Below are 27,405 nucleotides of genomic sequence, written 5' to 3'. Positions count from 1 at the left end.
CAAACCAGGGGGCATAGTAGACACAGAAACAGGGGACAAAGCAGTCCCACAAACAAGGGGGACATAGCAGCCAAACAAACAGGGGGGACAAAGCAGCCGCACTTGTTAATAAGGGCACATGGGAGCCATAATTGCTAACAAGTGGGACAAAAGGGGCCATACCTGTTAAGGGGGACATAGCGGGAAACACTATATAGGCTGAGTAGTTTAATGCACATGAAAACTCACAGAACACAACTGAAAACATTGTTTGTACTGCATGTTTAGATACAGAAATGTTCGAAAGTAAATCACTTATCCACACGTTCCAGTATGTATAACATGAATCAACTTACAAACTCGACTTACAAGCAATCGCCTTGATTGGAACCTGTTTGTAAGTGGGGGACCGTCTCTGTAGCATGAGAGAATAACTAATGCAGAAAGGAGGGCCCCAGGTGTGGAGCAGATAAAAATGGCGCACAGCCCTGCGGGATAAAAATGGCGTTGCTATTCAATTCAAAACGCTATTTAGCCTTTCTAATTTTAACATTATGGCGCACGGCTATTGTTCTGCTGGAGAAAGTAAATCATGGTGCCGGGGAAGCTATGCCAATAGCTAGTTACTGTTGTAGCACAGTGGTAAGGGACTGGTTACTTTTGCGTGTTCAAATCTTGTCAATGCTACTTTGTTTTTTATTTGCTCTATATCGAATAATAAAACATTAGTTTAAAAATGTGCTGTAAATATCACAAATGTATAACGGGCAGGTAACAAAAACTGCACTATTGTAACATTACTATAACATTTTTAAAAAGGAAGTGGGAACGTAGAATAAGGATTAGGCTACTTTCCCACCAAGACGTTGCGTTTTAGGGGACGTTATGGTCGCACAACGTGCCCCTAACGCAACGCATGGTGGTGTTGAAGTTGGACGTCAGATTGAGCCACGTTATGCGGCTCTCAAAGCAGCCCCTCCAGGTTAGTGATAGGAAGTCCGGGTCTTTTTAATGATTCGTATCATTTGAATCGGATCATTGAAAAGATCCGGATCTTTGAACCAAATCATTTGAATCATATTACTAGGGAAGCAGACAGGGTGAAATGACTAGCAGGACAGGACTTTCCCTGCACTGTACATTCTGTATGTTCCTGTTTCTTTCAGACAGACATCCACTGTGAACCAAATCTTTCATTGTGATGATCCGGATGATTCGACTCACAAAAAAGATCCGGATCAAATGAACGATTCGTTTATGATCCGGACAACACTACAGTCCCACCACTAGTCACCACAGTGCAGTGAATATTAATTAGCCATGTGGCTAGCAGCAGAGGAGGAGGGGAGACCTCCTCCTCAAACATTACTGAGCATGTGCAAACAATCTAACGTGGCTTAGCCCAGTATACAGTACAGCATGCAGCACTTTGTTTAAACGTGCTGCGTTACTATGTAACGCAATGTGTGCACTGTGAACAGCACAATTGATTTTACAGTGCTGTGAGTTAGGCTGCGTTACTGGCTGCTGTAACGTGGGACTTTAACGTCCTACTGTGAAACCAGCCTAAGAGGCAAGGAATTAGTGGCTGCAAGCTGACGAAAAATAGTGATTACTTAAAGCGGAATATAACCCTGCATTTCAACTTTGCTCTAAAACATTATTTACAGCATATTATATGCAAAAAGCATTTTTTTTTTACTAGACCAGCATTGGAAGGGTTAAACACAGATGTTTAAAGTTCCGTGGAGAGATATGCAGAAGTTCAGATTGTTACATTCTATTTAGTTAAATGTATCTATTGAGAAATGTTACACACTCTTTGGCTGTCCTCCAGCTCCTTCTCAGTCAGAGAGAGTGAGTCACATTCAACACTTAGATACATTTATGTAAACAAAATGTATCTATGTCAGCTTTGGATGTGTCTGCAGAAATCTCCAGGAACTTTAAAGCTCTGTGTAACCCTTCCAATGCTGGTCTAGTAAAAAAAAAAATGCTGGTTGCATACAATATACTGTAAATAATGTTTTAGAGCAAAGTTGAAATGCAGGGTTATGTTCCGCTTTAAAGAGAAGTCTCTTCTCTTTGACTAATCACTGCTATTTTTCGTCAGCTTGCAGCCACTAATTCCTTGCCTCTTATCCTTATTCTGTGTTCCCACTTCCTTTTTAAAAACGTTATAGTAATATTACAATAGTGCAGTTGTTACCTGCCCGTTATGCACTTGTGATATTTACACCACAAAACTTTTGCTTCATAAAAGCACAATTACTTTATTTAAAATGACTGATAGTTTAATTTAAATATATAGCATTTAATAACAACAACAAAAAATAGTAAGCCTCAGTCTTGAGCCTAAAAACATGCATCATTGGACATTTCCTTAACCACTACCCTATACTTCCTTTTCCATATGTTGTTTAAAAGAGACACCGGAAAAAAAAATACGATATAATGAATTGGTTGTGTAGTATGGATATTACTAGAACATTAGTAGCAAAAAAAAAAAAAATATTCTCATATTTTTATTTTCAGTTATACAGCTTTTTTTTATAACTGCATAATTCCCTAATATTTGCAGTTTACACTCTACTCAGCATTCTAAATGTTTTTTTTACAGAACAGGCAGTGAACTTTTGACCTGTCCTGAACTGTTTTCTGCAAAAGTAAAAACAATACAGTTAAGATAACAGCCTTCAGAACACAGAGCTCTGTGCAACTTTGAAAGTGGAGCTCAATGGCAATTTGCATAGATAACAACTGGAGTTTCTTAACTCTTCCTGTACTGGAAACAACATTATGCTAGGAATACATGGTACGTTTTTGTACCGTGTAATCGAGCCGCTGATGGCTCGATTGATAAAATCCGACGTGCCGATACCCCGACGGATCGACTCCGCGCTCGATACCGCGGGCAGGACAATGGAAGAAAACGAGGAGAAGATAAGAAGTGCCCGCGAGGACACGCCGGAATCGATCCTGCGGCTCGATTACACAGTACAAAATGTACAGTGTATTCCTAGCATAAGAATTATGTCTCTGCTCCTAATGTTTTATTTCTTAGCTGTACTACACATACAAATCATTATATCATAATTTGTTTTGCGCTTCAGTGTCACTTTGTTACCACCATCTAGTGGTGATAGATAAATAGCGTTTTGAATGAAAATTTAAGATATTATAAGGATTGCCTTAAAACAATAAATAGCGTTACTGTGCGCTATTTTTCATCCTGCGCCATTTTTCACTGTACCCCCCAGGTGTGACCTATTGTGCAGGAGCACCAGGATTGCAAATACCATAGAGAATGCTTTCCTAAACATTTATACTGTACTCCAATTCAGGCACAGTTTGTTACTTTTTATCGTCATTGCATTAAATAGAAAACTATTGTTAATAAATCATACATTTGTTAAACACTGCAGTTTTTGCAAAATAAAAAGGGGAAATGCTTGCTACATCAGATCATATATCTTCAGTCACTGGCAGCTGCCCTCCCGACTCCAGTCAGCCTTCCATCACATGGGCATGCAGGGGGGGAGAGTGATTGCTCTTTCAGCTGAAGCCACACCTCTCTGATTCATGGCCTATCATGAGGCACGGCATCAGACAGGCTGGGGAAGAATGAGGGCCGGTTCACATTCGTCGCTTTGCCCGCAATCGCATTCGGCTCCGCGATTTGAGGGCAAAATCCTGCAATTCAGCGCGATTTACGCTTGTGATTCCTTTTCAATAGAACAGGAAACACAGAGCAATCGCCCCCAAAACAGGTTTGCACTTAATTAAAATCACAACCGCTGCAGCGTGAATGTATCCATAGGGATACATCGTAGCAACGCTCTGCTAATTGCTGGCAATCAGCAAAGCGCTGAAGAATCGCCCAAGTGTGAACCAGCCCTGAGCTGACAGCTAGAGTTTTCTGAGGTTTTGTGAACTGGTACAGCCATATTTTCCTATTTTAATTTGCAAAATGGCAATGTTTGCTACAAAGCTATCTTTGTGCACAATTAAAATAATGTTCTACTAAACGCATGTAAAAAAAAACAATGATTAAGGCCTCTTTCACACCAAGACGTTGCGTTTTATGGGACGTTAAGGTCGCATAACGTGCCCCTAACACAACGCATGGTGGTGTTAAAGTAGGACGTCAGATTGAGCTGCGTTATGAGGCTCTTGGTGCTATCCAGGGAAGTCCGGATCTTTTCAATGATTCGGATGATTCGAATCGGATCATTGAAAACATCCGGATCTTTGAACCAAATCTTTCAATCATTTTACTAGGGTTAGCAGGAAGCAGGGGTGCAGCAGAGTGAGAGGTGCAGGAGAATGAAGGCACATTGAGGGTGCTAATGGGGAAGGGAGAGATGCAGCAGGAAGATTGTGCTTGTGCACAGAAGCTGCAGTTCCTGTTTCTTCCAGACATCCACTGTGAACCGAGTCCTTCATTGTGATGACCCGGATAATATTAAAGTAAATATTAATTAGCCATGTGGCTAGGAGCAATAGCCCTCTCCCCTTACTGAGCATGTGCAAACAGTCTAACGCAGCTAAAGTCCAGTATAACGCATAGCATGCTGCACTTTCTTTGAACGTGTAGCGTTACACTGTAACACAACGTGGGCACTGTGAACAGCCCATTGATTTTTCATTACTGTGAGTTGGGCTGCATTACAGGCTGCTCTAACGTGCGCCTGTAACGTCCCACTGTGAAAGCTGCCTGAATGTATTAAAGGGTATCTAAACTGACACATACCATGATGAGATAAACAAAGTACATACTGTATAGTACTAGTCCTACTACTGTAAGAAATTGTCTGAAGTCCCCTTCTGTTTTCCTGTAGAGCAAACTAATTACATTCTGCTAACTATTCAAAATGAAGATGTGGAACAGTAAGTTAAAATTTAGCATGATACCTAAAAATAAACTTATGATATAATGAATTGTATGTGTAGTACGGATAATTAATGAACATTAGTAGCAAAGAAAATAGTCTCATGTTTTTATTTTAAGTTATATGGCTTTTTTATTGCATCATTCTCTAATACATGCAGTTTACACCTTACACTCATTTTAAATGGTTTCACAGAGCAGAGCTAATGACCTTTTTTAACTTTCCTCTGTAGGAAAAGCATAAACAAAGTAGAAACAATGAGAGACAGTTGAGATAAGAGCTTCATGAGACAGTGCTGTCCATTACTTTTTGAGTCACAGAGCTCAGTGAAGCGCTTTTGTATAGATAACTGAAATTTTGCAACTCTTCCTGTACTGGAAACAATATGAGACTCATATCTGTGCTGCTAATGTTTTATTTCTTAGCTGTACTACACATACAAATCATCATAACTTTATTTTCACTTCCGATTCCCTTTAATGCCTGGTACACACCATGCAATTTCTCATCAGATAGACAGGTCAAATTGATTATTTCCGACAGGTCCAATCTGATTTCCAATTGTTTTTCTGATCGATTTTCTGATCACTTCTATGCAAAACCGATCAGAAATCAGATTGAACCTGTCGGAAATAATTGATTCAACCAATCTATCTGATGGGAAATTGCATAAAAATAATAACAATAATGAAATGTGTACTAGGCATAAAAGTTCAAAGGGTCATTACTTCTGTTTGTTTTGCAACTGAATGATTTCACATCAGACTGTCATGGCTGCTGTCAACAATTCAGTCTTAAAAATTAAAAATTCACATCTTAAAAATATGAAACTTAGTTCTATGTTACTTATGTTCTATTTACCATTAGTACTACTCATACAATTTAATATCTTATAATTCAATACAGGTTTTCTTTAAGTTTTTTTTTACATTCCAGTGATCCATTTACTTCCCGTTATACAGTAGAATCCCTTTATAGTAAACTCCAGGGGACCAGGCCAAGTAGTTTACTAGTTCAGAAATTGTCATACCACAGCACATAAGTATACTGTAGTACCATATCTTAACTCAGTCAATAATCAGGGATCATGACAAGTCTTAAATCGGTGATGAAACATGTTGGGCCGAGCTAACCAGAGCATGTTTCCTAATAATGGACTGGTGTGTAATGACGGAGGCCCACAAGTGGGCAATGAAACTGTATGGAGGGTTCAAATAGCAGGCAGATCGTGGGCCGCTGCAGGAGCCCAGACCAACTGACCACAAATATATCATATATTTTACAACACTGTCTTATGATCTACACTTGTGAGTGCAACTCCTGTTTTTATTGCATCATTACATTTTTGGTGCCCTTTGATTGGTTTCTTTTTCTGAGGTTGATTCTATAGTTGAGATTTGATCTTGATACATTATCTGCTTGATCCTACAGCAGAGACCAAATTGCCCTAGCTGCATTACTTAGCAAGCCTTGAGTGTTGGGGATGGTTACATCGAGTGATCACCCTCACTGAGCATGGAGGTTTACTGTGTTATTCACCCTACCAATGGTGCCATGGCAGTAGAATCATGCTACCTGTTAAATGCACCATTATAGTCTGTCCTGTTGCAGGTGTAACTGGCAGTACTGGAAGTGGAGGATTGGGTGTGCAGGACAGAAAAGACTCCCCACACTGATGCACTGCGAACTTGCATTGACATTTGCTATTTTGTGTTATTTAGAATGACCTTGACATTTTAATCTGCAGCCAGCTGTGTTCACTTGCAGTCAGGATTGCAGCACACAAGGATTATAGAATGGCATGCCCAAATCTTCCTTTAGGCACGGATCACGCTACAAACCACATTTGCAAATGCGTTTTCCAAAATGGGGGCATTCCTGTCTACAAATAAATGCATTCTTAACCACTTCACCCCAAGCGGACAAGTGCGATTTTCACCTTTCAGTTCTAATCCCTTTCACCACCAATTGGGCTTTTTTTGGGGTTGATGTTTGTTTTCAGTAATTACTTTATTTTCTATGCATTTTAAAGGGAAAAACAAGGACAAAATGAAAAAATACACTATTTCTCCAATTTCATCCCCTATAGTTTTAATATAAACACTGCTACTGTACATAAAACCTACACATTTTATCTGCCCATTTGTCCTGGTTATCACAAGATTTTAATTATGTCCCTAGTACAAAGTATGGTGAAAATATAGTATTTGGAAATAAAGGTGTATTATTTCTTTGGTGGGTTTTTTTTCCACTATTTTCACATGCACAATAGTTAAAGAGGTAGTTTATAACACATTAAAACATGAATGAAAAATACATAACACAAAGTATAACATTTGTGTCATGTTGTATACTTACTGGCAATTAGATGTCACCAGCATTCAGTTTTAGAGAACTTGATGCATGTTAATATATATATATGCAATCCTGGACTGTGTTCTAGCATGTCTTACATTATTTTTCCACTAGATGTCACCATTTTTGTAGTTTCTCAAATATGATGTATGTTTATATATTTATGTAATGCTCTGATATATTTTCCAGTTAATCTATGATTGTATGCATTTTTCATTAATTTTTTGATGTATTATAACTTACCTCTTTAACTATTGTGATTGGAAATATTGATATATTTATTTATTTATCTACACACTTTGAGGTATTATTGCAATTGCTCTGATTGCCTGCTTGCTACTCCCGCACTGACTTTCTAACAGGGCTGTGGAGTCGGAGTTGGAGTCGGAGTCGAGGCAATTTTGGGCACCCGGATTCGGAGTTGGAGTCGTGGTTTCATAAACTGAGGAGTCGGAAGATTTTTGTACCGACTCCACAGCCCTGCTTTCTAATGACAATTGAGGGCTCAGTACATGCGTCAACATGTACGCGTGACGGAGTGATGCGTAAGGGGTGTGGCCACGTCCCTTGTCTCACTTTTTGCAGCGGTCTCTCGGCACTACTTAGAGACTCTGAAGCGAGTCTAAATTGACTTTTTTAACATGCAGTCATGTTAAGCAGTATACCCCTGCTAAAACGCCGCTATCCCGCGGCAAAACGAGGGGTTTACACCCCCCAAACCCCCCCTGCTAAATCTACGACTTTCTTGGTCGTGGATTTTGCTGCTCATGGAGGCAGAGCTTTCAGCTGCAGCTCTGCCTCCATGCGCGTCAATTGCCGCGCAGATCTCCGCCTCTCCCCTGCCCCTTTCTGTGAAGGCAGATTGAGAGGGGTGGGGCAAGGCGGCGATCAGCGGAGATTGACACGCTGAGAGGCAGAGCTTTGCCTCATCAGGAAGCGCTCCCCGGAGGTAGGAGAGGGGATTTTGGGGGGTATAAACCCCTCGTTTTACCGCAGGATCGCAGCGTTTTAGCATGGGTTATACTGCTTAACATGACCATGTTAAAAAAGTAAATTTAGACTCACTTCAGAGTCTCTTTAAGGCTCTCATTTTTTATTTTTTTTATCTCTGAAGAAGCACCATGGAGGCGCGATACACGTGAGGTCCTTTCTGCTGGCTCAGCTGAGGAGATTCAGTGCAACTTTAGTTAGTAAGCAGACACTTTGAACAATTTATTTTTTATTTACCGCTTTCACACTATACTGCATTGGTCATATACGACTTGGATGAAGAGGAGTCCTGCAGGTTGGCGGTTGATGAGGTGTTATATGTGATCCAGATGCTTGCCATTGTTGCATTGTGCATTTATATACGTGATATTGTTTACCTTATGACAATTATATCTCTCAGTAATACTAGCAGTTCATTTATTTTAATTGTTTGGGATACGTCCTTAATAAAATATATTGATTTTTTTACCCCTTAACAGTGTATGGTTTTGGTTTTTGAGCCATGGATTTCTTTGTCATTTTATAGCTTAGCATATATTTCCGTGACTATGGATTACAAATGGTTGCTCTATTTGCTTGTTGTTTGACACAGTCAGGGGCGTAGCAATAGGGGTTGCAGAGGTAGCGACCGCATCGGGGCCCTTGAGCCAGAGGGGCCCTGAAGGGCCCTCCTTCAACTGCATTATTAGCTCTCTATTGGTCCTGTGCTCATAATAATCACTTCTATAGATACTTTGAATATTGGTAATCATTAACAAACTGTTCCCCATCCCCTTCTTGCACCTCTGACACTGTAGTTGCCATTGGTAGATTTTGGTGTGCCGTATCAAATGTCATATATAGAGTGCTTGGGGGGCCCCATGCAAAACTTGCATCGGGGCCCACAGCTCCTTAGCTACGCCACTGGACACAGTCACTCAATGACAAAGTTTGTGAGCTGTGAGTTCCTGGCATCAATAATGTGAGTATGGAAGCAATTTATCAAGCAAAGAAATCTGATTAGCTGTTTGTGGCTCCACCCTCTTTAATGAATTTGAACCTCAGTCACCAAATGACCAGCTGAAACAGTTTTGAGGCCTCTGCCATGCACAGTGTAAGAATGGCAGCAATTTCAATATTCTCCTTGAAAATTAATAAGCAAATTTTGATTGGCTGTTGTAGGCTGCACCCACTTTTCTGAATATCATTCTCAGTCACCCAGTGACCAAGTGTGTCAAGTTTGAGAATCCTCCAATTAAGGCCCGGTTCACATTAGCGTTGAGCAGAACAGAAGCGGAACGTATACTGTACAAACGGTCCAGTATGCGATATGGATCTAATGTTAACCAATGGATCCGTTCACATCCATCCGTTGTCCATTCCGCTCAACGGACCAAAAACTTCTGCCGGACCTATTTTTCTCGGAACGTTGTGCCCAGCGGAATGGAAACGGAAGGTTTTGCAGCCTACATAGGAACAAATAGAAAACTGAAAGTTACAGCACACTTGCTGTAAAAACTGACAGTTTTTACCTGATCCTGATGGGTCGGATCCATACGTCCGGCTCCCCAAAAAAACGCTAATGGGAATCGGGCCTTACAGTGTAACAATCGTTGCAGTTTCAATTTTCTCCTTTAAAAATATGTTTGTTGTTGGCTCCATGCCACTTTTTCTAAACTTGACACACAGTCACTCAATGACAAAGTTTATGAGCTATGGGTTCATTGGCATCAATAATTTACATTTTCCCATTGAAATCAAACAAATCTGAGTGGCTGTTTGTGGTTCCGCCCCCTTTTTGGAATTTGAACCCCAGTCACCCAATGACTGACTGTAGCAGGTTTAAGACCTCTGCCATTAACAGTGTAAGAATGGAAGTAGCGTAAATATTCCCCTTGAAAATCAGTAGGTTAATATTAATTGGCTGTTGTAGGTTCCACCCACTATTCTGAATATTAATTCCAGTCACCCAGTGACCAAGTGTGCCAAGTTTGAAAATCCTGTGATTAAAGTGAACCTTCAGACTAAAAATCTACTCAGCAGCACTGAAAAGGCTTGGTGTTCCTTTAACAGTTTCACAGCATCAGAACTTTGTATTTCTTACCCAAGCCTCATTTTTAGCTGCACAGAAGAAAACTGCCCGGCATTTTTCCCCTGATGCTGTGCAAAGCATGATGGGATTTCTGATGTTGTTCTCGTTCTGCTGTAATTTTTTTTTTTAATTTGAGATTAGTAGCCTAGCGCGTTCAGCTGGGAGGGGTGATCAGGACACAGGACAGTTGGAACTGTGTCTCATGCTCCCTGTCACCTGCTTTCAACCAAAAAGATGGCTGCCCCCATGAAATCACAAACATTTGTCTGTTCTTTTAAAACAGAATGGATAAGAGATTATATTACCTATCTATTTTAATTAACGTAACTAATGTAACTTAATGACAGCATGTTTGTTTAGGCTGAAGTTCCCCTTTAACAGTCTAAGAATGGCTGGAGTTTCCCATTTAAAACAAACAGTTGAAATTTGATTGGCTGTTTTATGCTCTGCCCACTTTCCCTGGATTTGCAACCTCAGTGACTTAGTGACCAACTGTGACAAGTTTGTGGACTCTGACTTTATAACTGTGAAAATGGCAGCTTTTTACATTTTTCCATTTACATGAATTGGTGAAATCTGATTGGCTATTTGTGGTTCTGCCCAGGTGTGCAGTGAGCGCCCCCTGTGTGAGACCCCTAGAACATATCCTAGGTATTAAGGGATCTGTCTAACAAGTTTCATTGAAAGCGATCAAAGCATTTTCAAGTGATGGTGACATACATACACACATCTGATTTTATATCTATATAAAAAAAAAATAATATCGCGCGTGTGTGAGTGTGTATGTTGCCATCACTCAAAAACGCAGTGAACGATTTCAACAAAACTTGGTATACAAATCCCTTACTACCTGGGATGATATGTTCTGGGAGTCTCGAGGCCCCCCTGCACACCTGGGTGGAGCTACAAACAGCAAATCAGATATAACCCATTCACTTTAATTGAATAAATGTAAAAGGCTGCCATTCTCACAGCAATGAAGGCCAGAGTCCCCAAACTTTGCACAGTTGGTCACTTGGTGACAGAGGCAAAAAATTTGGAGAAAGTAAGCAGAGCATAAAACAGGCAAATTAAATTTCAGCAATTAATTTTCATTGAGAAAATATAAACTGTAGCCATTGTTAGACTTTTAATCGCAGGGTTTTCAGTCACCCAGTGACACTTGGTCACTAGGTGATTAAAGGACCACTATCACGAAATTTCTACAAAATAAAACTAAAAAAGGATTTATTCTGGAAATAATGCTAGTAGGAGGGATAGTGAAGGGTTAAGAATTAGTTAAAAAATAAATCACCCTGCTGTTTACACATTCATGGCAGTGCGAATGAGACCGCTCTTCCGAAGGGACAAATCCCATCTTCTGGCTAAGATTATTAAACTGTACTGCGGGCTGCTAACGTTATGATGTTAGCCAGCAGGTAGAAGCTGTCCTCTGTTGGAAGTGCTTTCCCAATCACACTGCCGTTAATGTGTAAACAACAGGGTGATTTATTTTTCACAGCGGATCCGAGATGAAAGACTAAAATTTAGATAGTTTGCACAGCAAATCTAGCTGCAACAAGCTTTAAGGGCTGGAACCCACAGGAGCGCTTTTGGCAGCGTTTTGGCAGCACTGCGATACGCTAGCAGTTTGCCAAAACGCTGGGCTAATGTTAATGGATGGGGCAACTTCCACAGGAGCGTTTGCGTTTCTCAGAAACGCAAACGCAGGACATGCAGCATTTTGGGAGCGTTAGCGCTTCAATGCAAAGTATTGAAACGCTAGCAGAAACGCTCAGCAAAACCTAAACTGAGCGGTTCTGCTAGCGTTTTGCGGTTCAGCACACTAACAAAATTAAGAATTATTCACAGGACCAATCAGGATAAAAACGCGAAACGCAAAACGCTACACAACCGCTGAGGAAAAAAATACACTGTTGCAAAACGCGACCGAAAACTCGCATGAATCAGCTTGCAAACCGCTCAGGCAAAACGCTAGCGGTTGCGTTTAGCGTTTGCGGTTTGCAGTGGGTTCCAGGCCTCACAGTTTATTTATTCCTGTGATACAATGAGGGCAGACAGGTTCTGCTTGTCACATTACACAAGCAAGCTTGATAGCATCTCCAGCCCTCAGCTCAATCCCCTTTCTGCCTCTCCCCTCCCCTCTGCCTCTAAAATCTCTGGCTAGTAACACCTCCTCCTCCTGCCCAGACTGAGCTCCCATAAGCCCTTGCTACATTGCTCTAAGAGTGCCAAGGCACAAAAGGAGCTGTGGGGGAGGCTTGTTTAGTTTATAGGGAATTAGAGTATTAAAACAACAAAAAAAAAGTATTTGGCTTGAGGAATGCCCTATAAACTAGATGAAAGGAACACAACTATGCAATGAGTAAAAGTTTATCTCGGATCCACTTTAATTTTTAACTCTTCACTATCCCTTCTAATAGCATTATTTCCAGAATAAATCTTTTTTAGTTGTATTTTTTTGAAATTTCGCGATAGTGGTCCTTTAATATTCAGGAAAGTGGGTGGAGCCTACAACAGCCAATCAAAATTCACCTATTGATTTTCAAGGAGAATATTTAAACTGCTGCCATTCTTACACGGTTCATGCCAGAGGCCTCAAACCTGGTACAGTCGGTCATTGGTTGACTGGGGTTCAAATTCCACAAAGAGGAAGGAGCTACAAACAGCCAATCAAATTTCTTTGCTGGAAAAACTGCTTCCATTCACACATTTTTGATGCCAAGGAACCTGAAAGCTCATAAACTTGTTGATTGAGTGATTGTGTGTCAAGGGTACAAAAAGTGTCTGGAGCTCCCCAAAAAATCCACTGGGAAAATGTAAACTGCAGCCATTCTTACACTGTTAATAGTATGGTTCTCAAACTTGACACAGTTGGTCATTGCATGATTAATAATTAGGAAAGTGGGTGGAGCCTACAACAGCCAATGCAAATTCACCTAGTGAAGGGGACTATTTAAATTGTTGCCATTCTTATACTGTTAATAGAAGAGGCCTCAAACCTTGTACAGTCGGTGGCTGGTGTTTAAATTCAGAAAAGGGGCAGAGCCACAGACAATCAGATTTGTTTATTTCTATGGGAAAATTTTAATTATTGATGCCAAAGAACCTGAAAGCTCACAAACTTGGTCATTGTCTGTATGTTAAAGTTAGAAAAAGTAAGTGGGCGGGGCCAAAAGCCAAATACAGACCCGGGCAACGCCGGGTCTTCTATAAAATATATATATATATATATATATATATATATATATATATATATATATATATATATATATATATATTATATATATATCAAATACCATAATTGTTTATGCAAGCTGTGTAGCGCGCTATGCAAATAGCACAAGTTGCATGACACAAACAGTACACTGTTAGTACATCATACAAGCAACGTATGCATTTTTGTATTATTTAAGTTACTGTGCATGTCTGTAAATTCTGGCAAACTCTACATGTGCTGCCTACACCCCAATCTAATCCATGCCATTCAGATAGGCCAGCACCATACATCGCAGTTTACTGAGGGCTAGTCCCAGCTGGGACAATAAGTGGCTTGGACCAGTCCTTGCAAGCCAGAAATATTTGAAATTGAAGAGTTTTCAGGTCGATGCACTAGTTCTGGAAGCCGGGGGACAGCGAGATTTTTTTTATCCAAGACCAGTATTTACTATCTCTGAGCTGTGTAGGGCTGCATGGGTTCAGACCTATTTGGAGAACCTTGAGGCCCTATTGGGCCAATGTTTAAGGGAAACTACAGTGCTGTTCATCTCTGGAAACACTGCTCTGGGATGGAGGTTCCTGCATCTACTGTCTATGCCCTCTACCAAAGCGGCTAAGTGTTCTTACCGGTGCTATACAATAAAAGAATAGAAAGTCAAGAAACCACATTAGCTTACTTGCTGCGATACAAGGCTAAAACCAAGCATGCTAGTGTGGGAATGTGACTTGTGCTAGCCCTAGTCAGAATAGAGAGAGAATTGTGTATTATGTACCAACACAGTGGCTGCAAAGTCATACAAGCTGATGTACCTGTCACTGTCAAGGTGAAATTCTTCATAGTCTCTTGATCTCTAGACCTGTGGGTGACAACACAGCCATATGAACTTCCATCATCTGCTTTCTTAGGACTTAGTGTCATGTGACTTGTGATATTAAAGGTCCCATCATTATTAGTAATGTGTTCAGCAGTGCAGATCCCATTCTTCAGGGTCACATATCCGGGGAAAGCTTTATTAAATTGCACCCAGTGTATGGTCACAGTTTGTGGATAGAAATTGGACACTTCGCACATCACTGATTTCTCTGTCCCCAGCTCAATAGTAACATCTTCAGGTGTGACTGTAACGGACGGCTGAACTGTAAAACACAAAAAAATGAGAAAGGTTTATGGAAATTTAGCTTAAAAACAAATCCACTAAACAATAACTTCTACATTAAATATTGAGGTCTTTATAAAATTAAAGATTACCTAAGGTCAAACTGACAGTCTGTTATGATGGAGAATTGCGGGTCTCTGGGTTAAATACTTACAGTGCTGCCCATAATTATTCATACCCCTGGCAAATTTTGACTTAAAGTTACTATTAATCAACCAGCAAGTAATTTTTTGATAGGAAATGATATAGCTGTCTCACAAAAGATAATGAGATCATGTACAAGAGGCATTATTGTGGGGAAAAAACATTTCTCATCTTCTATTTACATTTGAGCAAAAAGTTTCTAGTCCAAAATTATTCATACCCTTCTCAATAATCAATAGAAAAGGCTTTATTAGCTATTACAGCAATCAAACGCTTCCTATAATTGCAGACCGACTTTTTGCATGTCTCCACAGGTATTTTTGCCCATTCATCTTTAGCAATGAGCTCCAAATCTTTCAGGTTGGAGGGTATTCTTGCCATCACCCATATCTTTAGCTCCCTCCACAGATTCTCATTTGGATTCCAGTCAGGACTCTGGCTGGGCCACTCCAAAACAATAATGTTGTTGTCTGCTAACCATTTCTTCACCACTTTTGCTATTGTTTTGGGTCATTGTCATGCTGAAATGTTCACTGGTGCCTGAGGCCAAGTTTCTCTGCAGACTGCCTGATGTTGTTGAGAATCCTCATGTATTGCTCTTTTTTTGATGGTGCTGTTTATTGTGATCACTGGTCCATTGGCTGAAAAACACCCCCAAAGCACTAAGTTCCCACCACCATGTTTGACAGTGGGGATGGTGTTCTTTGGGTTGAAGGCTTCTCCGTGTTTAGGCCAAATGAAGGAAACATCATTGTAATTAAACTATTCAATTTTTGTTTCATCTGACCATAACACGGAAGACCAGAAGTCTTCTTGGCCAAGCAAGCTTTTGTGTGCCTTATCTGGAGAAGTGGTACCCTCCTTTGTCTGCATCTGGGAATCCAGCAGTGTGCAGTGTTCGTTGCATTGTCTGCCTTGAGACATTGCCACCAGCAGAGCCCAGATTCACCAGGATGGCCTTGGTGGTGATGCTTAGATTCTTTTTCACCTCTCTCACTATCCTCCTGGCCAGCACATGTGTCACTTTTGGCTTCTGACCACGTCCTCTGAGATTTTCCACAGTGTGGAACATCTTGTATTTTTTAATAATACTCTGCACTGTAGCCACTGGAACTTGAAAACATTTAGAAAACGGCCTTGTAGCCCTTTCCTGACTTGTGAGCAGCCACAATGCGCAGTCACAGGTCCTCACTTACTCCTTTCTCTTAGCCATGACTGTCCACAAACCAACTACAGAGAGCTGCTGTTTTTCACCTGTTGAGTTTATTAAAACAGCCGTTCCCAATTTATCAGGGTAATTAGGATACTTTAAAACCGGTTGGACTATTTGGAATGGTATAGAACTTTGCATTTTCCCACAGACTGTGACAGTTTGTGAAGGGTATGAATAATTTTGGACTGGACACTTTTGGCTCAAATGTAAATAAAAGCTGAGCAATGGTTTTTTTTCCCATAATAATGCCTCTTGTACATTGTCTTATCTTTTGGGAGACACCTATGTCATTTCCCATCAAAAAATTACTTGCTGGTTGAATAGAAGTAACTAAGTCAAAATTTGCCAGGGGTATGAATGATTATGGGCAGCACTGTACCTGCCCTGCTGTCATCTCTTTAGGCAGGTGATCGCTCCAACTCCCCTTGGATTTGGGTCCATGGTATTTTTTTCATACTGCCAGCTGTGGGTGGCCCTTGGCAATGCAGGCAGAGGTTTCCCGAAGAGCATCAGTAGTCTTCGGAAACATGGCTGCAACTGCACTGCCGAGGAGGGGGTGGTGCGTCACCTGTGAACCAAAGACGTTGGGACTGGTAAGTATTAAAGGACAACTGAAAAGAGAGGGTTCTGGAGGCTGCCATATGTATTTCCATTTAAGCAATACCAGTTGCCTGGCTGTCCTGCTGATCCTCTACCTCTAATACTTTTAACCATAGACCCTGAACAAGCATGCAGCAGATCAGGTGTTTCTGACATTATTGTCAGATCTGACAAGACTAGCTGCATGCTTTTTTCTGGTGTTATTCAGACACTACTGCAGCCAAATTGACCAGCAGGCCTGCCAGGCAACTGGTATTGTTTAAAAGGAAATAAATATGGTAGCCTCCGTATACCTCTTACTTCAGTTCCCCTTTAAACCCTGTGATCCCCCTATCTGTCCTCAGAGCCTGTCATTTTGACCTTAAAGTGTACCAGAGATGAAAATAAGTAAAGATTTGATACTTACTCGAGGCTTCCTCCAGCTCCATAAGCTCATCTGAGTCCCATGCCGTCCTCCCCCAGTCTGCCGTTCAGCTGCGATCAGCCCCAGTAAGAGCTCAGTCGAATCCCGTCTGGGTCTTCTGCACAAGCGCGAACCTCCTGCTCATGTGCAGAAGACCCAGACTGGATGCGACTGAGCTCTTACTGGGCTAATTGCAGCTGAACGGCAGACCGCGGGAGGACGAAGTGGGACTTATGGGGATGGAGTAAGCCCTGGATAAGTATCAAATCTTTACTTATTTTCATTTCTGGGTTACTTTAAAGTGATACTTAAGTAAAAACAGAGTGAAGAGATAAACAATTGTATCTATCCTCCTACTCCTAAAAATGACTTTTAGATATGCCAGCTTTATGTTATGTTTAACCACTTCTCCTTCAAGGGTTTTTCCCCTTTAACACCAGTGCAACAGAGTTCCTTCCATTCATTTGCCTATAACTTTATTACTACTTATCACCACAAAACAATCTACGGGCTTGATTCACTAATGCTGGGAATACACAGGTCGATTCTGGTGCTCGATTCTGCGCCAGATCGTTTTGCCGCTCGATTCCCACTCGATTCTCTTATATTCCACTAGTTTTTCTTATCTTTTTTCAATTCACTTCAATGACAAATCGAGCGGCAGAATGATCGAACGGTGATCGGACATGTCGGAAATTATCCATCTAACCATCTAATCAGCTCAGAATCGAGCTGTGTATTCCCAGCATAAGACAAATAGCATGCCTTATCAAAGTTAACATGCCTTATCAGAGTAGCATAGTGAGCGCTACAAACTTATGCCTGCTAATTGGCAATCCACTCGTCCTGCCCTGAGCCCCTGCAGGTTCGTAGTGCTTGCTATGCTACTCTGATAAGGCGTGCTAACTTTGATAAGGCGTCTTGACTGATATTAAAAAAAATTCTGTCCTTAGAGAGAACCCGAGGTGGGTATTTAAAATGTTAAGAGAATACAGAGGCATATCCTGTGTGCTATGTCATACCTCTGTGTCTCTGTATTGCCGCATCTAAGTCCCCCCGGGGTCTGCTGTGCCCCCCTGTAAAAAGCGCTAGGCTAGCGACGATCTCTGTAGTTTGCCTTCCAAACTACAGTTGTCTGCCCTTCCTCTCTTGCTGCCTTCTACTGCCCAAGTTGATGAGGGGTTAAGTGGCAGTTTAGCCACACTTACCTTCTGTGTCCTGATTGTAAAGGGCAGATAATGGCACTTTCTCTTCCAAAAAGCATCACTGCTTCACTGGCCACTATATTAAAGTGGGATTGTCAGCCACAAAAACAAATTCCATTTATCCACTGCTCTGTGTTTATTATGCAGGCTGGAACCTTAAGGTAGCCATACACTGGTCGATTTGCCATCAGATTCGACCAACAGATAGATCCCTCTCTGATCGAATCTGATCAGAGAGGGATCGTATGACTGCCTTTACTGCAAACAGATTGTGAATCGAATTCAGCCTGAAACCGTTCACAATCTGTGGTGGTGGTGGTGGTGGTGCTGCTGCCGCCACTCCCCCCCCCCCCAACCCATGCATTACTTGCTCCGCCCGGCGCGACTCCCCAGGTCACCGCTGCTCCGTCTCCGCTCTGGTCTCCGGCATACTTTACTTCTCCTGTCTGGGGGAAGTTTAAACAGTAGAACGCCCTCTACTGTTTAAACTTCCTGCCGGGACAGGAAGAAGTGAAGCCTGCTGGATCCGGAGCCCAGCGCGGAGACGGAGCAGCGGTGACCGGGGGGATATGCGCCGGCGGAGCAGGTAATGTATTGCAGCAGTATTGCGTCGGTCGTCGGGCACTCGAATGCCACTAGCGACGCGCTCCCTACCCGCGGGCGATCAACGGTAATTTCCCACGCGGAGCGATCGATCTATTTCAGGACGAAATAGATCGAAATTTAGCGTGTAGCGTGAACGATGTGACAGCAGATTCGATCCCAGTGATCGAATCTGCTGTCGATCGGCGGGGAATCGGCCTAGTGTATGGCCACCTTTACTCTGCATTGCAAGCACTCCAATCTAATCAGAAATCTTTCTGCTGTAATAAATCTTATCTCAGTCAGCCTGGCTCTATTTGGTACATAGCCGACAAGAAGGAAGCTTCTGATCCCCGACCCCCCCCCCCCCCCCCATTCCTGCACCTCACCGATTGGCTGAGGGCAGTTCAGTGAGCTGCTGAAATCTGATCTATGCTGTGCTCACATACGTTTACAAAGCAAGCTAAATATGACAGTGCAGTTTCTAGGAGAACAGTAAGGGAGGAAATGACATCAGGATTGGCTTCAGTCAGAGGGAATCAAAGAACAGTTTTCTCTTTACTTACTGTATACAATATGCTGAAATCAAAACGTGGACAATTCATATGTTATGTAAATAGAACAAGTAGTTATACACCTATATATGTGGGGGGTTTTTTTTCCCTGGGATAGTATTGCACAGAGAAACATAGAGAAGTGCACACTGTATGTATTTTGAGAATTTAGCCTGACTAATTTCCCCTTATCTGTGTCTAATCACAAGTTGTAATTTGTTCCCTCAGCTGTGTCACCTGACTGCCACAGCAGAGAGGCTAATTTGAAAGCACAGGATGTTAACAATATGTCTGCTTCCATGAAAGCAGGAAGTAGACACAAATCCTCCAATAAATCTGCAGTGTATCAGCTGTAACAAAGAAATGTTTTTCTTTAAGTTATTTTGCTGTTTCACATCTTTTAGAACAGTGCTGTCCAACTTCATGGGCATGGAGGCAGGGCTGTGGAGTCCGAGTCGTGGAGTCGGGCAATTTTGGGTGCCTGGAGTCGGAGTCGGGAAAAAATGCACTGACTCCGACTCCTAATGAATTTGTAGCTGTAATTAAAATAGAAAATATGATAAAATGTTCTATTTCTCAGATAATAGTCATTAAAAATAATGTATATATACAGTATATTAGTTACTTGTGTGGCTTCAATAAAGCAGTCCCCGTATATTTAAGGTCAGATATACACATCTGATTGTGACTGTATATATGATGTGTACACAGGAGTCTCTTATATATACTAAATAACATCTATGCTGTAAGAATAAAGCCTGATGTGTAGCTGTGTCACTAATAGAGATGGTCAACGAGATGGAAATAATTCTGCACTGATGCTGATTTATGCAAATGTATGCATTCCCTTTGCTCATGAAATCAAATCATTTGATATGTTGTTAAAATTTGGTTTGGTGACTACAAATTAAAGGGTACCTGAGACGGATGAAAAGTAAAGTTTTATACATACCTGGGGCTTCCTCCAGCCCCCTTCAGGCTAATCAGTCCCTTGCTGTCCTCCACCACCCGGATCTTCTGCTATGAGTCCTGGTAATTCAGCCAGTCAGCGCTGTCCGGCCGCATGCCGCTCCCACAGCCAGGAACATTCTGCACCTGCGTAATAGTGCTGCACAGGTGTAGTATGCTCCTGGCGGCGGAGTGTGTGCATGCGCACTACGCCCGACTGGCTCAAGTACCTGGACTCATAGCAGAAGATCCAGGTGGTGGAGGAGGACAACGAGGCACTGATTAGCCTGAAGGCGGCTGGAGGAAGCCCCAGGTATGTATAAAACTTTAATTTCATCTGTCTCAGGTTTACTTTGTTACACAGTAGTACTATACTCTACATATGCACTCCCCACAGAGCTGCAGGGACTCCACTGAGAATGTTGTGCACATTGAACACAGAGGTGTTGTCTATCACCCATAAACCTGGTTCAGATTGTGCATGAAGAATGTGTAATAGAGGAAGAATCTCCTCATTCCCCTGCAGAGTACCTGCACATCATTCTTACATGTACCCACACTTACATTGCCTAGGGCCTGATAGATGTTCTTTGTTCCGGTCTGTACCTTTTACAAGTACTCTTACCAAGGACTAGTTTTAGTCTAAAGGGAATAAATATAGTAGTCTACATATCCTTCTCACTTCAGTTGTCTTGTAAAATTCCTAAGCGTTGGCAGTTAAGAGACGAATTTCATGTTACATACTTTTAATCAACAAAATTGTAATATGCAAATTACAGGAGTCGGAGTCGAGGAGTCGGAGGAATCCTAAACTGAGGAGTCGGAGTCGGTGGATTTTTTGGACCGACTCCACAGCAGGGCCATTTTTTTTTTTCAGACCCCATGGTGGAGGGCCGAAGGTTCTTGCTAGAGCCGCAGACCCCCCCCCCCCCCCCTTGCAAAAATGCAATTAAAGGACAATTAGATTGGCAGCACTTTTCACAAAATGCAATTTAAAATAATGTTGAAGTTGTGTGGCGCGCCAGAAAACACGAGGGTTCCATTGTAAGCGCGCCGCGCCGAAAAATGGGTGTGGCCATGGACCAGAATGCGGGTGTGGCCACGGGTGGAGACAAATTTACATGAACTTAGCAATGTGGGACAGTGGTGGTGAACCTTTTGGAGGCCGAGTGTCCAAACTGCAACCCAAAAGTCACTTATCTATCGCAAAGTGGCAACAGCAATTTAAACTACATACAAACGTTAACTCATACATGAACATTATGGAAAATCCAAGTTGAAAATAAACTGTGAAGATAAACAATTTCATCCATCCTACTCCTGAAAAATGTGGTTTTTTTTTTTTAGAACCTCCCAGTTTTATTTTCCGTTTTAAAAAGTTAAAAAAGTAGGTTTAATGCTATTGTCTCATGATGACGATTCAGCTTTTCCATAGTCTCACAGTTCGCAATCATGTGACCCCCAACAAGACAAATTCAGCAATCATGAGGCCCCCAACAAGACAAATTCAGCAATCATGATGCCCCCAACAAGACAAATTTAGCAATCATGAGGCCCCCAAAAAATCATGAGGCCCCCAACAAGACACATTCACCAATCTTGAGGCCCCCAACAAGACAAATTCAGCAGTCATGAGGCACATAAATAGACAGCATTTCACATAAATAAGCAGAATGCCCCTTTAATATGGTAGACACCTCTCACCTGGCTTCTAAATTCTCCTCTACTGGCTGCTGTGCCTGGCAATAGTGTTTTGGGCCGGATTGGGGATGATGTGTGGGCTGAAATGCCAGGTGACAGGTGTCCCCCCAGTTGAGGTAGTGACAGGTGCCCTCCCAGCTAGATAGTGACAGGACCCCCCCCCCCCAGCTAGATAGTGACAGGAGCCCCCCCCCCCCCCAGCTAGATAGTGACAGGAGCCCCCCCAGCTAGATAGTGACAGGTGCCCCCCACTTAGACAGTGACAGGTGCCCCCCACTTAGACAGTGACAGGTGCCCCCCACTTAGACAGTGACAGGTGCCCCCCCCCAGCTAGATAGTGACAGGTGCCCCCCACTAGCTAGATAGTGACAGGTGCCCCCCACTTAGATAGTGACAGGAGCCCCCCCCCCCCAGCTAGATAGTGACAGGAGCCCCCCCCAGCTAGATAGTGACAGGTGCCCCCCCCCCCCCCTTAGATAGTGACAGGTGCCCCCCCCCTTAGATAGTGACAGGTGCCCCCCCCCCCCTTAGATAGTGACAGGTGCCCCCCCCCCTTAGATAGTGATAGGTGCCCCCCACTTAGATAGTGACAGGTGCCCCCACCAGTAGCGAGCCCATTACCTCTCGGTCCTGTGTCCCCGCTGGCCTCTCCTGTGTCCCCGCTGCCCCACAGCTCAGACCTCACAGATCGGGGCGACTGAAGCAAGCAGAGCGCGCGCATGACACCCGCGCGGCAGAACGTCACATGCGGAAGTGACTAATGATTCACTTCGGCATGTGACGTACTCCGTGCGGGTACCATGCCCCCTCTGTTTACCTCAGTCGCCACGATCTGTGAGGTCTGATCTGTGAGGCAGCGGCAGCAGGGGGACACAGGAGAGGCCACAATAAGAGGGAGCAGGCATGGCACCCATAGCGCAAGCCATGCCTGCATCCCAGGGAGACGAGCGGGCTGCAGCAGGTGGCCAGGCGGGTCGGATGCGGCCCGCGGGCCGCCAGTTGGACAGCACTGTTTTAGAACATAGAAGAAGTTCTGAGTTCAGGTCCACTTTAAGGTGTTTCTTAAAGCGGACCTGAACTCAGAACTTCTATGTTCTAAAAGATGTGAAACAGCAAAATAACTTAAAGAAAAACATTTCTTTGTTACAGCTGATACACTGCAGATTTATTGCAGGATTTGTGTCTACTTTCAGAGAGAGAGCCAGTCACTTGACTTCAGCGATTTTCATCAAAAACAATGGAATCTGGGGCCTTTTTTAATCATTCTCCCCTAACTGACATGATAGGAGGACAGCAGTTGTTTCATCAAATTTAAGACTGAACAGAGGCTGCAACGAGGGACCCAAATGACTTCTATGGGCTGGAAGAAGCCAAAGGTAAGTAAAACTGCATTTTTTTCTCGCCTTGTGAGTCCTTTAAAGAGAAACCCTAACAAAGAATTGAACTTCATCCCAATCAGTAGCTTTTCCATGAAATCTATTCCTTTTCACAAACGGACCATCAGGGGGCTCTGCATGACTGATATTGTGGTCAAACCCCTCCCACAGTGTGATTTCTGGACCATGGTTCTGACATCACACTGTGGGAGCCTTGTTGCATTGTGGGAAATAACAGCTGTTTACAACTGCCAAAAAAGCAGCATCTCCTTCCAGTGACATCACCTGTCAGCAGTAAAAATGTCACCATGTGATAAATGTCAGAATGTAAATCAGGAAGAGGAAATATTTTACAATGGGCAAACAGTGACTAAATCATTTATACATAATTATTGTAAAAATGAAGCACTTATTACATTATTTTCATTGGAGTTCCTGTTTAAAACGAATCTGTACTGTCTGATTTGTACAATAAAAAACATACCAATTAAGTTACTGTGATCTCCTGGATTCCTCTTTGCCGTTTCCGCCGCTCCCCGCCGCAATCCTGGCTTTTAATCGCCAGTTTTAAGCAGTGTTTACAAACAAAAAACATGCCCGCTAACCAGGAAGTGATGAATGTGTATGTATATATGTATATACACACCCACCATGTTACAGTATATTACAAGTTACAAGTTTTATTCCCAGTTAATTATCTGCACTCCTGTCAGGGATTCTCACAGTTTCTAAGCATGACAAGCTGAAACAGAGAGCAAAGACCTGTCTGTGAGGGATAAACAAAGCACACACACAGAGCCTGCAGGGGGAGTGAAGGAGGTGTGCATAACTTCTCCCTATCACAGCAGAGGCAGCAAATTCCTCTCTGTGTCAACAAAGCTTGACAAAGGAAAGAGGATTAGATATATTACAGAGACAGTGCAACTAAAAAAAGGCTGCAGTAATCCAGACCACATTAGAACAGGTGTAGAAACTTATAGGATAGAAGAAATAAGGCTGAACATTTTGTTACAGAGTCTCTTTAAAGGACATCTGAGGTGACGTGACATGATGAGATACACAAATAACTATGCTGTGTTCCTTTTTTTCTTTCTCTGCCTGAAAGATTTAAAAATCAGGTATGCAAGTGACAATTTCTGTCCCGGTTGGGACCGGGTCGAACTATAATGTAACCCTCACTGAAAAGGAATTGCAGCCAGATAAAACACTTTCCTGGCAGTAAATGACATCTGAGAGTAGGAAAGAGATAAAAAGGGTCAATAATTCATAGATTTTACCTCTGGCATACTTCAATGAATGTGTCATTGAGAAGAGGCCATGAAACAGTATTAACTTAAAAAGTAGATTTAAATATTAAATAAAACTGTGGGATACCTTTAAAAAGTCATTTTTAGAAGGAGGATAGATACAATTGTTTATCTCATTAGTTAATTTTCACTTTGGATGTCCTTTAAAGAAAACCTGAACTGAAATTAAAAGTCAAAATAACCATACACAAGTCATACTTACCTTCCGTGTTGTCTACTCCTCAATCTCTTTTTCCTCTCCTGCGTCCTGTTTGTCCACTTTGATCAATTGAATTCTCTGTCCTCCATTTTGAAAATGGCCGTTACCCCATAACAGCTTCCTGGTCAGCACACTGTTAAACTGTAACATCGCCCACTTGGGCCATAGGGAAACATGGACATTACCTGGTACATCAGTTTTCCTCTCAGCTGTAACTGACAGCAACTGATATATAACTGACAGCAACTGATATATTTCAGTTCTGACAAAATGTTGTCAGAACTGGAAGGGATAATTGTCAGAAGAAAATGGTGAGCTTCTGAGAGGAACTGATGGTGAGGGAACTATGTAATGTTCATTTGAAGTTACCTCATGTGCTTATTTTAAATAATTTTACTCAGTACAGGTTCTCTTTAACCTTCCTGGCGGTAAGCCCGAACTGAGTTCGGGCTATGCCGCCGGAAGGCACCGCTCAGGCCCCGCTGGGCCGATTTGCATAATTTTTTTTTTGCTGCACGCAGCTAGCACTTTGCTAGCTGCGTGCAGTGCCCGATCGCCGCCGCTACCCGCCGATCCGCCGCAATTCCTCTCGCCGCGGCCGCCCCCCCCCCCCAGACCCCGTGCGCTGCCTGGCCAATCAGTGCCAGGCAGCGCTATGGGGCAGATCGGAGTCCCCTCTGACGTCACGACGTCGATGACGTCATCCCGCCTGTCGCCATGGCGACGGGGGAAGCCCTCCAGGAGATCCCGTTCTTTGAACGGGATCTCCGGATCTCCGATCGCCGGCGGCGATCGGAGGGGCTGGGGGGATGCCGCTGAGCAGCGGCTATCATGTAGCGAGACTTTGTCTCGCTACATGAAAAAAAAAAAAAAAAATTAAAAAAAAAAGATTTGCTGCCCCCTGGCGATTTTTTTGCAAACCGCCAGGAGGGTTAAGGACATTTGTTTTTTTGCATCTGAACAATGGATGCTGATCTAAAAAAATAAAATATTTCCATACAATTTTGTCTTTAGGCATTACATTTAAATTGAAAAAAAGTGAATGCTGAGACTCACCGGACACCTGTAGAGCAGTTTTACCCAATGCATGCCGTGGTGTGTTGATCACAGAACAGGTATATTCTCCATCATCTGATATCTGGACGCTGGGGAGGTGCAGATTAGCGTTACCATTCCGGATCTCCTCCACATCCATGGAACTTCCTTCTCTATAAGGCGTCACACCTCCATTATTATAAACATACACATCCTTCTCAGTGCCGTTCTCGAAAGTCTGCTTCCATTCTACTGCTAATACTTTGTTGATATCTATGTTAGATATATAGCAGGAGATGATGACAGTCTCTCCAATCTTTGCTGATATCAGTGATGTTCCCATCGTGACTTTCAGATCTTCTACAAAAACATAAAAATTCACGAATTAAAAAAAATTGCATCATTTAATCCAGAGGTCATCAACTTTTTCAGTTAAGGGGCGGGTCAACGTACTTCAGACTGCTGGGGGGCCGGAACATACATAAAATGTTGAAAAACATTACATTGAATCTAGGTATTGATTCCCCCCAATCATGCCTGAAGGAGAACTCACATCAGCAGCCATTCAGTCATGCGGCGCTGAAAAGCATCTTTGTGCACCAGACAGTGAAGCATACCCAGGTGACAACCTGCTATCCAGTTGGACAGCAGTGTCACCTGATGCAGAATTGGATTGTAAGCCAGCAAATGACTGCTCACTAGCTTCTACAGTATGTGGATGGGTGATGCTAGCTATTCTATATGCGGGCCTCTGATATTTAAAACTACAGTGGGCTACACTTAAAAGTTATAGATTTTGTGTTTGGGGGGGGCAGTGCAAAAACCTCGGTGAGCCGCATTCGGCCCGGGCCTTAGTTTGAGAACCACTGATTTAATCCAACCAATTTCCAATGTTTTGGCACCTTTTTATCCCACAGGCTGCTATGGATGCAGCTGAATGGAGAGGAGGTGGCAAAGGCACGCTCTGCCATTGTGCTCTGTATGCTTCTATCACTTTATGGCTCGGTAATCACTTGACCACGTGGCTGAAAACGGCTTAAGTGTATCCACTAAGGGCTTGTTCACACTATGAGCTTCTGCAACAAATTTTTAAGCGTGGCAATTTTAGAAATCGCCCTAAAAGCGATTGTGCAATGATTCCCTATGAGAGTGTTCACATGTGAGCGTTTTGATTGCTTTCCGCTCGCAAAAGCACTACATGTACCATTTTCTGAGCACTTTTGCTCAATGGAAGGTACAGGGAAATTGCAAAGCGCTTGAAAAAGCGCTTTGTATAGTGATTTCCCCAGCGCTTTTAAGAATAAATACATTGTATTCATTCATTTCCGGGTCAAAGAGTTCACTTCCGGACTGACGTCAGGAAGTGAAAATCTCAATCGCTCATCAAAAGCTCTTACAAAAGTGCTTACACAAAATCTCTCAACACTCAGAAAATGCCGGGAATTGCATGGAAAATTGAGCCCAAAGGCGCTCAG

The 27,405-nt window shown here is 42.6% G+C and overlaps 1 protein-coding gene across 1 annotated transcript in view; it reads right to left on the bottom strand.

Moving 5' to 3' along the window:
* Positions 1-27,405, bottom strand: part of LOC137538352 (hemicentin-1-like) — a 144,871-nt gene that overhangs the window by 106,063 nt on the left and 11,403 nt on the right. The window contains exons 2-3 of the mRNA XM_068260460.1: positions 25,952-26,290; positions 14,317-14,643 (exon numbers count right to left, since the gene is read on the bottom strand). Coding sequence (XP_068116561.1) covers positions 14,317-14,643; positions 25,952-26,290 — 666 coding nt within the window. The remainder of the gene's footprint in view (positions 1-14,316; positions 14,644-25,951; positions 26,291-27,405) is intronic.

This window comes from Hyperolius riggenbachi, chromosome 11 (genome assembly GCF_040937935.1).
Source record: "Hyperolius riggenbachi isolate aHypRig1 chromosome 11, aHypRig1.pri, whole genome shotgun sequence".
NCBI classification, from domain to species: Eukaryota; Metazoa; Chordata; class Amphibia; order Anura; family Hyperoliidae; genus Hyperolius; species Hyperolius riggenbachi.
This window is presented reverse-complemented; position numbering and strand designations above follow the sequence as displayed.